Raw genomic sequence first — 13,069 nt, 5'->3', positions numbered from 1 at the left:
GGAAGGAAGAATAGAAGAAAGAAAGAAAGAAAGAAAGAAAGAAAGAAAGAAAGAAAGAAAGAAAGAAAGAAAGAAAGAAAGAAAGGAAGGAAGGAAGGAAGGAAGGAAGGAAGGAAGGAAGGAAGGAAGGAAGGAAGGAAGGAAGGAAGGAAGGAAGGAAAGAGAAAGAGAGAAAGAAAGTTAAGCAAAACAAATACATTGGTCATGTCTGAAAAGGTGAGTTTTATTTTGCACTGATAGTCTACCACTTCTCAGCTAAGAGGGGGAGGCACACTTCACCATGAGTCTTCTGGTATCAGGGCACTGACTAGGGTTGGGAAGTAATTCAGTGTTGTTTACCTTTGCCTTGTTGCTGTTACTCTATAAATTATTCTTCTGGTTCTGAGTAATCTTTAAAAACAGAGAACTTGGGATGGCTAGATGGAGCAGTGAATAGAGCACCAGCCCTGGAGACAGGAGGACCTGAATTCAAATCTGGCCTCAGACACTTAACACAAAAACTAACCGTGTGACCTTGGGCAAGTCACTTAACCCCAACTGCCCTACCTTCCCCCCTTCAAAAATAAAAAAAATTAAAAAATTTTTAAAAACAGAGAACTATTTCTGGGGCCTGGGGCAAGCCACCCTCTCAGTGACCTTGGGGTGTCCTGGGGTCTCTTGCACTCTCTCATATGTTGGGGTCAACACCTCCTCACTCTGCCCCTGCCTACCTCTCCCCTTGCTCCATAGACTGTGGCTTCCTTTCACATCATTCGTGTGGATTGCCCCAGTTAGGAATGCTTCCCTTCAGATAAAAAATTCCTGGTTAAGGAACAGCTCTGATCTGGAGTGTATTGTTGATTTTGGGATGCCTCTATCCTCAGAGCTCCTCCTTCCTGACCCATCTACTGCATCAGATACTCTTGACTGCTCTCTCTCTCTCTCTCCTCTTGGATACTCTCTCTCCTCTCTCCGGTTTCATGACACTGCCATCTCCTGATTTTACTGTCTGAGGATGCCTTGTCAGTGTCCTTTTGCTGGTTCATTGTCCATATTACACCCCCTAACTGGTGTTCCCCCAGATTCTGTCCTAAGCCTTCTCTTTTCTTTCTATTCTCTCTTTTGGTAACTTCAACAAGTCCTATACATTGAACTCTTAATGAAACTGAGCCTGACCTGAGATCAAGTTAAATGGAGCCTAAATCTTCCATACTCACAGACCGTCGAAGCTGGAAGAGACCTCAGAGACCATTTTGTTTCCCACTCCCTTATTTTTTTTTTAAGCAATTGGAGTTAAGTAACTTGCCCAAGGTTACACAGCCATTTTTTTTGTGTGGGTGCAGAGTATCTGAGGCCGGAATCAATTCCGGGTCCTCCCGACTCCGGGGCCGGTGCTCTTACTCTCTGCGCCACCTGGCTGTCCCTTCCCACTCCCTTATTTAATGGCAGAGTGTAAGAGCAGGGACTAAACTTTGCCTCCTCTCCCCTCACATGGGCACTTTTTGCCCTGGCCCTCTTTCCTAACTCCCAGGAGAAGAAGGGAAGGGCAAAGCCCAAGGTTGCTGCAATGGCGCCATCTCTCAGCATGGTCTGTCCCCAGGAGAAGCAGTGAAGGAGGGAGGGGACATCAAAGCTCGTGTATTCTGAGGAATACTTCTGTGTCCCCCACCTCGATGACTTTTCTTTCCCTCAAAACTTGGCTAGCAAACCTGCTTCAATTTTCCCAAAGGGCAGAGTTGGAGTGGAAATAAAAATATTCAACAGGGCAAGGTTAAGCACCTCCTCCTTGAGAATTCCACCAGAGTTGGGTGATGCAGTGATGAGAGATGAGCCCCCAGCCTGGAATCAGCAAGACCTGAATTCAAATCCAGACCCAGACACTTCCAAACTGGTCAGGTTACTTGTCCTCTGCCTGCCTTAGCTTCCTCATCTTTCTTTTTTTTGGGGTGGGTGGGGGAGGGCAATTGGGGTTAAGTGACTTGCCCAAGGTCACACAGCTAGTTTTTGTTTTAAGTGTCTGAGGCTGGATCCGAACCCAGGTCTTCCTGACTTCAGGGCCGGGTGCTCTATTCACTGCACCAACTAGCCCCTCTTCCTCATCTTTCAAATGCGGATCATAAGAGCACCCACCTCTCAGGGTGGTCAGGAGAATCAAATCATATACTATCTGTTAAGTGCTTTGTAAACCTTAAAGAGGAAAGAGAACAAGTATTTATTCAGTACTTACTATATGTCAGGCACTGTGCTAAGAGCTTTACAAATATCTCCTTTGGTTAACAATCTGTAGGAGCATATGCAAAGATCTTCTGGTCTGTGCCATCATGGACCTAGTGTGTCCATGTCATAAACCACACCTAGTGTGGTCTGGTGTGTTAGGGGTGTGGGTGAGAGGCATATAGGTAACACAACACATGTACAAATAACTGAAGAAGGAATGAGTTATAGATGACACTCTCTGCACATGTTAAAGACGTAAAAGATGCTTATTGAATGGAATAGGAGCATGGTGCAGCCGTTAACTAGCATTATTATACAGCACTTTAGGGGGTGGCTAAGTGGCGAAGTGAATAGAGCATGGGCCCTGGAGTCAGGAGGACCTGAGTTCAAATCTGGCATCAGACAACTTAACACAAAAACTAGCCATGTGACCTTGGGCAAGTAACTTAACCACAATTGCCCAACCTCACCCCCTCCAAAAAGCCAAAAATAAAAGTCCATCTATATAGCACTTTAAGGTTTGCAAGGGGGTGGCTGGGTGGTGCAGTGGATAGAGCACAGGGCCTGGAGTCAAGAAGACTTGAGTTCAAATTTGACTTCAGACACTTACTAGCAATGTGACCTTGGTCAAGTCACTTCATCCTGTTTGCTTCAATTTCCTCATCTGCACAATGAGCTGGAGAAGGAAATGGTCACAAAGGGTTGGATGAGACTGAAACAATACAACAACAAATTAAGGTTTGCAAGCTCTGTACATTGGATCCTTATGATAACCCAGGGAGGTTAGTGCTAACATTACCCCCAAAGCTGCCTCTAGGGCTTGAATCCTGGTTCTGCCATTTATAATCCTTGTCATCTCCTGTAAGTTACTTTTCTTTCCTTGACTTCCTTTTCTTCATCTACAGCATTAGGGAGTTGGATCTCCTGCTTTAAGGGCCTTTCTAGCCCTAAAACAGAGGATCTTTTGAAAGAAACTTCATTTGGGAGTTAGGAGAAGAGAGGTTCCAGTGCTTACCGCTCCCATTATTAGCTCAATAAGCGATATTATACAAGTCACTGCCCTTTGTCAGGCCTCTGTTTCCTTAGGTCAAATGGAGAGAATTACGCATGCCTTGGCTGCTTCCCAGGGGTGTTGTTGAGATTAGATGAGATAGGGGAAATGAAAAAAGACAGGAACGTAATAAAGCTCTAGACCAAAGCAGGTTGTTTTTAATAAGGGAATCAGGTATTTTTAAGGGTAATATGCCCACAGCTCCTTCCTAGAGGAATGAAAGCCTAGGCAAATTTCTCACAGTGGAACAGACTTTCTTCTCAGCCCAGTAGTGGTCATGGGTAACGTCTGGTGAGACACATCCAAGAAAGACCAGAGTTCCAGACCTTCCAGGGCCAGACATTGTACTTGGCCTGGGCAGAAGACCAGAGCCATCCATCTACCCCTGTGTCCTTTGAGATCCCTCTGCCTCATTGGTCACTGGGTCCTAGTTGATTCCCCTCCATCCCCTATGTTTTGCTGACCACTAGCTCTGGAGTTGACTTTGTTTGTTTTAAGGGTAGGGATGGTTGAACTTGCAGGGCAAGTCTGAATGACTCAGAACTGGAGGGGCCAGGGAGGGAAGGAGGAGGGGGCTAAAGAGGAAGAGGAGGGTACAAGCAGGGAGTAGAAGAATCAGGGATCCCTCATCATGGCGATAGAGGTGAAGGTACAGAAGGTGACGGGTCTCCCTGGAACCCATGAAAGACAAGTGCAGCTCAGCTTCCGAGGTGAGATGAAGGTGGAGTGGTTGGGAAGCTTAAGCATGGGGCCATGGAGATGGCTGGAGGAACTGTCTACGGTATCTCTTCCACCCAGCCCAATCCCTATGGTCCCTACCCCTTCCCTAAATTCCATGGTTTCTGACCTTTAAACATTCTTACATCCTCATCCTCCCAATCCACTGTCTCTGATCTACCCTTCTACCCCAGCCCAGATACTCCTGGTCATGAGGGTGGGGATGGGGAAGAGGAGAGGGAAAGCCTGCCTTCAGGAGAGGGGAAAAGGAAGAACAAACTCAGGAGAGTCCAGGAATTCATCCAGTCGAATCATACTACAGGTTTTACCCAGAAAACAAGGAGATTTCATTGTGGTCATGAAGCTGACATTGGTGAGGTCAGTAAAGGGAGGCAGTGTCAGTTCTGGGACTGGGTTTGTTGGGGAGAGTTCAGTTCTGGAAGGGGCTTGGTTCTGATGTTGGGGGGAGGGTCAGTTCTAGAGTTGGGGGAATCAATTCTTCAGGTGGAGGTTAAGCTGGAGGTCAGGGTTCTCTCAGTCCCTGATCCTGGGGGAGAGAGTCAGACATCTTACTATGCTCTCCCTGCCTTCAGTTCTTCTGGTGGCCCCATTATGGGGCCCTGCTGGCTCAGGAGTTCCTGTCAGTACACGTCGTCAACTGCAGTCGGCTGTTTAGCCCTAGGTGAGTTGGAGGCCTGAGAGGCACGAGGTGCAGGGGAAGGAGAGGGTTAAGGAGACTGAGAGACTTGGGTACTAAGGGAGCAGAGCAGCTTAAAGCCTTAAGAAGGTAATACTATGCTGTAAAAAGGACAGAAGGTCTGGGAGGACTGAGGGGTCCCAGAGGAGTTGAAGGGAGGCTGAGGCCAAGCACGGCTCACCCAGGGCCTTGGCAGGATCCTGGGAACGCTGGTGATCTCCCTACACCACTTGCAGAGTGTTCCGCATCTGGTTTTGAAAGAGGCCCTGGTGGACAGGAAGCAGTGCTCGTCCCGGGTAAGTGTCCTCTGCCCATGGGCAGGGGCTCCTCTCCTTGTCTAGGGCTGTGGTTTTGGGGAAGGAGGAAGAGAGAAGGAATCTATCCTCTGCCTCCCATCGAGAGAGCCCTCCCTTCCTCTCTCGTGACTCTGGCCATCAGGGACTGGGATCCTCAGAAGTCACTGTTAATCCTAAGAGGCACAGTGTGCAGAGAACTAGGCCTGAAGTCAGGAAAACCTGAATTCGAATTCAGGCTTAGACACTTACTGTGGCCCTGGGCAAGTCATTTAACTCTGTCTCAGTTTCCCCAACTGTAAAATAAAGATAATAATAGCACCTGGGTGGTTGTAAGGATCAAAACAGGTATTTGTAAGGTGTTTAGCACAGTGCCTGGTACATAGTCTCCCTCTTTCCCCTCCCCTCCTTTCCCCTCATCTCCCTTCCCTTCACCAGATCCAGGTAGAATTAGATCTCAGATACCAGCCCCCCGATGGTGCTGCTGGAGCTTGGATTGAGGAGGACTTCGTGTCTCACATCAAAGACAGGTATTCCTCCCTCTCATCCCATCCCTATCTGCAAACTCTCCTTTCCCTGGATTTGAAGCCCCTCGGATTCCCCAGAAACACTAACGAGAAGGGTGGGTGAGACTGCAGATTTTAGATCCTGCTTCTGGACAGTAGTGGTTTGACTCTAGACTCTCCCAGGTTCTCACTGGCTGGGTGGATACCTGTTCTCAGTTTTTTTCTATATCTCTCCTTCACTAGCTCAGAGCTGACCATCCAGAATGTGGGTTTCCAGAAGCTGGAGTGAGTGGATAGGAATAGGGGGCCCAAAGACGGAGGGTGGGGTGGGAGGAGAGCAGGGATAGCCAACTACTGGGCTGTCTATGTTAGCGCCCTTAGTACCCTCTCGATCCCCTAAATTCCCTCAGTTCCCTCAGCCCCCAGGCTGTGGAACATGTGTGGTGAGAAATGACAAGAATATGTGATCCCAGACCACAGAAATCAAGTGCGCTGGATCTCCAAGCTGCTGCATTGGGCCAAAGGTTGGCTCAAGGCCTGGGCCCACCGCAGGATGAGGAAGATGATGCCTGGGATCTGGAGGAAGAGCCAGAAGATGAAATCTCAGGGGTTGTGTTCAGCTCCATCAGAAGGTAACTCCTGGGCAGGTGCAGTGCTGAGCAGGGTTAGGCAGAGCATCCCAGGGCTAAGGAGGCTTAGGGTTCCCCTGGCAGAGATGAGACTCACACTAAAAGGAGACTGACCATGCTTACATGCCACATGAGTAGGACAGGCATGTGGGCAGGCTTCCAGGAGGCCGTGGTGCTCCAGTTGATTCTTGAAGGATAGGTAGGATTTGTACTGACAGAGAAGAAGTTTGAGGTAGACTCAAAAGTAATTTCTCAGAAATGCTGGAGGGAGAGAGAAGACGCTATATGTGCTGGGAGGATGGGTTCTCAGCCCTGCCAAGCTGGCATTACACCCTGTTTTCTGCAGCCGAGGCAGGGACCTCTCTAGAAGAGACCCCCACCAGTTACCTAAAGCCCAAGCTTTCCAGGTACAAGGTGGTAGGATGGGGGGTGAGGGGTGAGGGAGAATTTGGATACTGCTTCCATACTGGCCCGGGACATCTGCTCCCTCTTGCAGACAGCCCCAGATCTCTCTTCAGACCCCAGACTCCTGAAGTGGGCAGGGGAAAAGCTAAGGCTGCCCCTCTCTGGGCCCCTCCTTCAGGTCGGTATTACAGTACTAGAGGCCCAGAAGCTGGTGGGAGTCAACATTAACCCTTATGTGGTCGTAAGGGTGGGGGAGCAGCGCCGGGAGACTGCCAAGCAGCGGGGGACCAACTGCCCCTTCTTCAATGAGGTGCCTGGAATGGGGATGGGAGACATGGGAAGTCAAGGGGAGGGACTAAGTGAGCTGGACTGGGTGAAGAAATTTCTTTCTACAGGGAGGGAGCTCTAGATATCCCCCCCTTTTTACTCTTCCTTTCTCTTCTTCAGCATTTCTTATTTGAATTTCATACAACCAGGGAGCATCTGCAGGAAATGCTTCTGGAGATCACGGTGATGGGGGCGAGGCTGGGGGAGTGAGGATGGGCCGGACTGAGGAGGTCACCTTCTCCTGGGACTCACCCCACTTACCCCACACTTTCCCCACATCCCCAGGTGTTCCATTCCCAGACACTCCCCTTTCTGGCTACTCGGATAGGCACTTTCAGAATGGACCTGGGCATTGTCTGTGAACAACCAGGTACTGGACCCCTGTCTCCCCATCACAGACCCCCAATCCTAGACAGTCTCCAGCTCTAGACCTCCCCACTGATATGACCTGATCCTGAACAATGACCCAACCTGGGACACTGAGCCCCCTTCTGTCCCTGCTGTCTGAGACCCTAACTAGAACCCATCCCTTTCAAAGAGCACTGCCCAGCTCAACCCTTCTCCCAGGTAACCCTGAACTTGATAGGGACTGAGACAAACCAGAAGCATTCTCTCTGAGATGCTCTCTTTGGGCTGACACCCATTTCTCCACAGACAGCCACTTTTCCCAGAAATGGGCTGTGCTTCATGATCCCCAGGACACCCATGCTGGAGCCAAAGGCTTTGTCAAAGTTACTGTAACTGTGACGGCGAGGGGAGAGCTGACCCGGCCCCTACCTCCACCTCCACCAGGCCACAGTCCAGATATTGAAAAGTAAGGGCAAGACCCGGGGAAGGGTATATGGGTGTCTGGTGGAAGCAGGGCCCTAGGGGGGCCAAGGCTGAAGAAGGATTAGATTCAGGGACTTACAGTCTTTTTTTTTTTCTTAATCATTATTTTTATTTTTAATTGATCCTCAGTAGAAACAAAAGTTACTTGATGCATCTAAAGGTACAGGAATGTTTCTGTCTCTCTTCCTCTCTCCTTGTTTTGGTCTGGAATCACGGGCAGGCATCTTGGACAAGGCCTAGACAAGGCCTAAGACAAGGCCGCCTTGACAGCCTGAACAATGGCATCCCTGTCAATGCCAAACATCTTTAGCAGCTCCGCTGGCTTCCCGCTTCTCGGGACATTAGAGACTGCCAGGCGAGTGATGATCACCGTGATGCCAGGCTCCCCCACCACGGCATCAGCCACAGGGACTTACAGTCTTAAGGAACTATGACTTGACCAGTTTCCTTTTTCAGTGCCCTTCCTTGTGCCTCCCACCTAGGAACCTGCTGCTACCCAGGGGGTTCCCAGCCGATCGGCAGTGGGCACGTCTCAGTGTTCGCCTCTACCGGGCTAAGGGTCTTTCTGCTCTCAGCCCTGGCCTTCTGGGTGGCTTGGTTCGAGTTGTGAGAGACCAGCGAGTCTTAGTGGATCCTTACATTAGGGTCTCCTTCCTGGGACAACAGGTGAGCCCATTTCCCTTCCAGCTCCCACTCTCCATACCCCATCCTCTAAGAGGATCTAGAACCAACCAGGTGTAGCCCTTGGTGCCCTCTTCCCCTAACAACCCCCACACTGCATTCTCCTAGCCCATATGCCTGATGCCAGTCAATGAACATAATTGCAGGGGGAGACATCAGTGCAGAGTGAGACCACAGATCCTGAGTGGAATGAGCAGCTGAACTTCGTGGAGCTGTTTCCACCTCTCACCTCCCGGATCCGCCTGCAGGTGATGGATGATACTCAAATGGGTGATGTGCCCATTGCTACTCATGTCCTGGACCTCCGGCAGATCTCCCACCCAGGCCGTGCTGGTGAGCCCCCTACTCCCAGCCTTTCTCCTTGTCCCACAAAAGGCTCCATGGCTCCAGAAGCATTAACAGGCTCAGATAGATTTAGAGTTGGAAGGAACCTTAGAAGCCATCAAATCCAACTCCCTCATATTACAGATGAGGAAGGAATTTACAGCTAGTAAGTGTTTGAGGTGATTTGAAGTCTTCCAGGCTCCAGGTCCTATATCCCAGACAATACACTATAGCACATCACCAGACTCCTACCTTCTCACCTCAGGACATGAGGAGGTTTGTGACTGAGCCCCTGTTCTCCCTCCTACCCCTCCTAGTCCTGAAAATGCATCCCAGACTTGTCCTAGCTCCTGTTTTCTGGAAGTGTGTCCTTCAACCTCCCTGGGTTGGCAATACTTCGATCCACACTGATTGGCACCCCCTGTGCCTCTCTCCACAGTCGGTTTTAAGCCTACCTTTGGTCCTACCTGGGTTCCTCTCTATGGTTCTCCCCCAACTGGGGGCCTTCGGGATAGTCTTCAGGGCCTTAACAGCGGCCAAGGCCAAGGTGTGTGGTTCCGGGGCCACCTACTGCTAGCTGTGGGGCTAGAGATGTTTGGGGGTGGAGCCCATCCTGTGCCCCGCCAGGTCCCACAAATCTCCAGGCTGGCCCAGATCACCAAGAAGAAGAAGAAAGGTCGAAAAGAACAGGGACTAGCCAAGGAACCTGAACAGCCAAATGTAACCCAAGATGGTCCAGAGCTGCCCAGTACCATGACAGTAGAAGTGGAAGAGCTGTACCCATTGCCTGAGGTAGGGGTCCCAGACAGTGGTCTCTTGGGCTAGGAGCTGAGAATGGGGCTCTCCCTTTCCTGCATGCCTCTAGAAATTTCACCATAGGAGTTTAGAAGGTGAGAGTGAGAGCAAGAGAATTAACTTTAGTTAATAGAACTCTGCAGGGAAGAGATGGCCTGATCATGGAGCTGGGTGCTTGGCAAGGAGTTCAGGAGGTAGGAGAAAGGCCCTGGACCACTAAAGGCAAGCTCTGTCAGTGTGACATTACATGGCTAGGGATGGGGGTGGCTGGGGTGGTTTCAGATCCAGTGTCTTGTCTTCTTCCCTTTACCCAGCAAGCTCTGGCTGCCTGTGAGGATTTTCTTCTTTTTGCTGTCCTCTTTGAGGCCACTACGATTGATCCTTCTGTGGGCCCCCAACCCATCAGCTTTGAGATCTCCATTGGTATAGTATCTGCCAGCATGTGCTACCCATGCTGACTCCTCTAAGTCACTGCAGGGTGTGAATCACAGCCCCTGTGGGATCTGAGCCATGGTCATTATGGAATTGATTGATGGTCACTAGAGGGGGATCAGAGCCATGGTCACTATGGAATATGAGCTATGGTCAATGGTGGAGGTGGGATCTAGGATGTGATCACTCTGGGACTTTGAGTCATAGTCACTGGTGGTTTGTGTGACAATCACTGGGGCTTCTCAACTGTGGTCACTCTGGGGCAGGAGGTGCTGGCCGTCAGGAGGAATTGCTGAACCGCAGATCACAGGGCAGAGAAGTTGAGGCTGGAGCCAGAATGGATGCCCAGGCCAAAGAGACCCAACCTCTGTTAGAACTAGACCCAGAATCTGAGACCAGACCAGAGCTAGATGGGCAGGAAGGACCTGGGGAGCTGATGAGAACACTGGGGCAGCAGCCAGAGCCCATGGAGGGTGATGGGTAGGTCTACTGAACTGGGGCAGGGGTCAGTGGGTTCTGTGGCAAGGCAAGGCAAGCAAAATCTGCAGATGGCCTTGCTATGGATGGGGAAGGGAAAATAATAATACAATAATAATAATAATTGTGCAATAATACAATATTAGAAATCATTCACCTCTGAATTCCTCTAGGCCCTACCTTTGCTTGCCCCTACGATATGAGAAGCCATGTATTCATGTCTGGAGTCGTTGGGAAGACCATACTTGGCGCCTTCAAAGCAGCAATTGCATCAAGAAAGTAGCAGAGAGGCTGGTAAGTGCCAGACACAGAGTGGGGATGTGGCAGGCTGGGGCCTGGGAGAAGGGAACCCTGAAGGAGTGGGGCCATAGAGGAAGCTTTCCACTGTGTTCCACAGGATCAGGGGCTGCAGGAGACAGAGAGGCTGCTGAGGAGACCCGGACCAGGGGCATGGGTACGGCTGCGGCAGGCCCTGGAGGAGCTGGTAGCTGGGAGCAGGTGAGAGGTCCCAGAAGCCTGAGGCCCAAACTGGGCAAAGGATTGTCCCAAGGTCACATGGCTAGTCCATAGTACAGTGGGCCGAGTTCTCTAGGGCATTTCTCTCCTCTCCTTCCTCCATGATGGCTCATCATAGTTTGTCACCAGCTATGCTGGCTTTCTTCCAGGGTGTTTCCTCCCACTGGAACTAACCAAAGAATCACAGCTCACGGCGTCATATCAATTAGTCAACAGGTTGATTAAGCACCTACTGGATTCCAGGGGAGACTAGAACAAAAGCCAAACAGTCCCTGTCCTCGGGAAGGACATTATGGGAATATCTAGAGCAGCAGTTCCCAAACTCTTTGGTCTCTGGACCCATTTATATTCTTTAAAAATATTGAGGAACCCTTCCCCAAGAGCTTTGGTTTATGTGGTTTTAGCTATCAATATTGATTGTATTAAAAATCAGAACCTCTTAGTATTATTAGGAAAATAGTTTTGACCTTGCAGACTGCCTGAAAGATCTCTGAGATGACACTTTGAGAACCAGTGATCTAGAGATCACTGTCCCGCCCCCTCAATTTACATGTGAGGAGACAGGCCAGGGAGCTAGGTGGATTTGTTCAAAGTCACACAGGTAGTAAGCATCCAGGGTGAAATTTGAACCCAGGTCGCCTGAATCTAGGGGTAGCTATTCAGCACAGTAGATAGAGAGCTGGACCTGGAATCAAGAAGACCTGAGGTCAAATTCACCCTCAGACACATACTTCTAAGTGCAGAACTTCGTCTCCTCTCTCTACTCAGGAGAGTAGCCTCATGCCCTTTTAGGAAAAAAATCTGTAGACTTTTTTTTTTTGAAGGGCAATTGGGGTTAAGTGACTTGTTCAAAGTCACACAGCTACTAAGTATGTCAAGTGTCTGAGGCTGGACTTGAACTCAGGTCCTCCTGATTCCATGGCCAGTGCTCTATTCACTGAGCTACCTAGCCGCCCCAGGAATCTGTAAACTTCTTGATACACTGAAACTAGAGGAATGAAGGAGATCATATTGTGCCTCATCCCAAAAATTGAACTAACTCAGTCCTAGAGTTCAGGGGTAGCTGGGTGGTACAGTGGACAGAGCACTGGGCCTATAGTCAGGAGTTCAAACCTGGCTATAGACATTAGCCATGTGACCCTGGGCAAGTCACTTGACCCTGTTTGCCTCATTTTCCTCATCTGTAAAATGAGCTAGAGAAGGAAATGGCAAACCACTGTGCTATCTTTACCAAGAAAACCCCAAACGGAGTCACAATAAATGGGACCCAACTATAAACAACTAAACATAAGCAACAATGTTCAACTCTTCCTTTTTTTCCCCCTTTAGGGATCATTTGGACTTTTTCCAAAATAGAATTAACAGAAAGAGACATTTTAAAATTACAGGACGCAAAGGCTTATAGGACTTGGACTTATTTTCTTTTACTGACAATCCCTCCCTAAGACTCTTGTTACCCCCCCTTTCTTCTTACCCATGTAACCCTCTCCTTATAATTTTTGTGACCTCCCTGACCTTTCTCCACAAACTCCCATAACCTCCCTGATCTCTCCTCATGATTCTTTTTTTTTTCAATTCTCAACACAATGTATACTATTTATCATACAGACTTTCTTGAAATGAAAATTTATTGTTACATATTTTGAATCCTCTCTTATGTTCTGCTACGCACACAACATGCTTCCCCCCTTTTTAATTTTGCATTTATTTATTTATTTATTTTATTAATTTGTTTGTTTCCTTTTAGTTTACAGGATTCAATTCCACAATTCCTTGAGTTTCACATTTTGTCCGCCTTCCTCCCCTCTCCCCCATGGCGGCTTATAGTCAAGTATAGGATCTGTAAATACTTTCACATTATACATTAGTCAGGTTATAAGGACAGATTGTACCAGCTGGAATGTAAAATGGAAAAGAGTACATAAAACCAAATAAGAGAAGGAAAAAGATCAGGTATTTTGCTTCCACCTGGATATAAACTTAGTTCTTTCTAGTTCTTTCTCTGGATGCACATATTTCTCTCCATCATGAGTCTTTTGGGATTGACTTATATCACTGCATTGCTGAGAAGAGTCCAGTCTATCAAAGTTGGTCATCACACATACATTGTGTCTGTAATTGTGTAAAAATTTCTCCTGGTTCTACTCTTCTCACTCAGCATCAGTTCTTTTAAGCCTCTCCAGGTAAATATG

The 13,069-nt window shown here is 48.8% G+C and overlaps 1 protein-coding gene across 1 annotated transcript in view; it reads left to right on the top strand.

The window, feature by feature from the left end:
• Nucleotides 1-2,763: 2,763 nt before the first annotated feature.
• Nucleotides 2,764-13,069, top strand: part of LOC138153462 (fer-1-like protein 4) — a 31,458-nt gene continuing 21,152 nt past the window's right edge. The window contains 18 exon segments of the mRNA XM_069077576.1: nucleotides 2,764-3,957; nucleotides 4,287-4,342; nucleotides 4,558-4,646; nucleotides 4,858-4,957; nucleotides 5,393-5,484; nucleotides 5,934-6,092; nucleotides 6,436-6,496; nucleotides 6,673-6,804; nucleotides 6,942-7,004; nucleotides 7,107-7,191; nucleotides 7,476-7,635; nucleotides 8,135-8,318; nucleotides 8,480-8,666; nucleotides 9,097-9,449; nucleotides 9,767-9,875; nucleotides 10,151-10,364; nucleotides 10,535-10,655; nucleotides 10,759-10,859. Of these exon segments, the coding sequence (XP_068933677.1) occupies nucleotides 3,879-3,957; nucleotides 4,287-4,342; nucleotides 4,558-4,646; nucleotides 4,858-4,957; nucleotides 5,393-5,484; nucleotides 5,934-6,092; nucleotides 6,436-6,496; nucleotides 6,673-6,804; nucleotides 6,942-7,004; nucleotides 7,107-7,191; nucleotides 7,476-7,635; nucleotides 8,135-8,318; nucleotides 8,480-8,666; nucleotides 9,097-9,449; nucleotides 9,767-9,875; nucleotides 10,151-10,364; nucleotides 10,535-10,655; nucleotides 10,759-10,859 (2,345 nt within the window). The 5' untranslated portion in view covers nucleotides 2,764-3,878.

This window comes from Petaurus breviceps, unplaced genomic scaffold (assembly GCF_028583685.1).
Source record: "Petaurus breviceps papuanus isolate PSGF00001 unplaced genomic scaffold, PetGlider_PUasm1.0 90994, whole genome shotgun sequence".
Classification (NCBI taxonomy): domain Eukaryota; kingdom Metazoa; phylum Chordata; class Mammalia; order Diprotodontia; family Petauridae; genus Petaurus; species Petaurus breviceps.
Note: the sequence above shows the minus strand (reverse complement) of the source record. Positions and strands in the feature narration are given on the sequence as shown.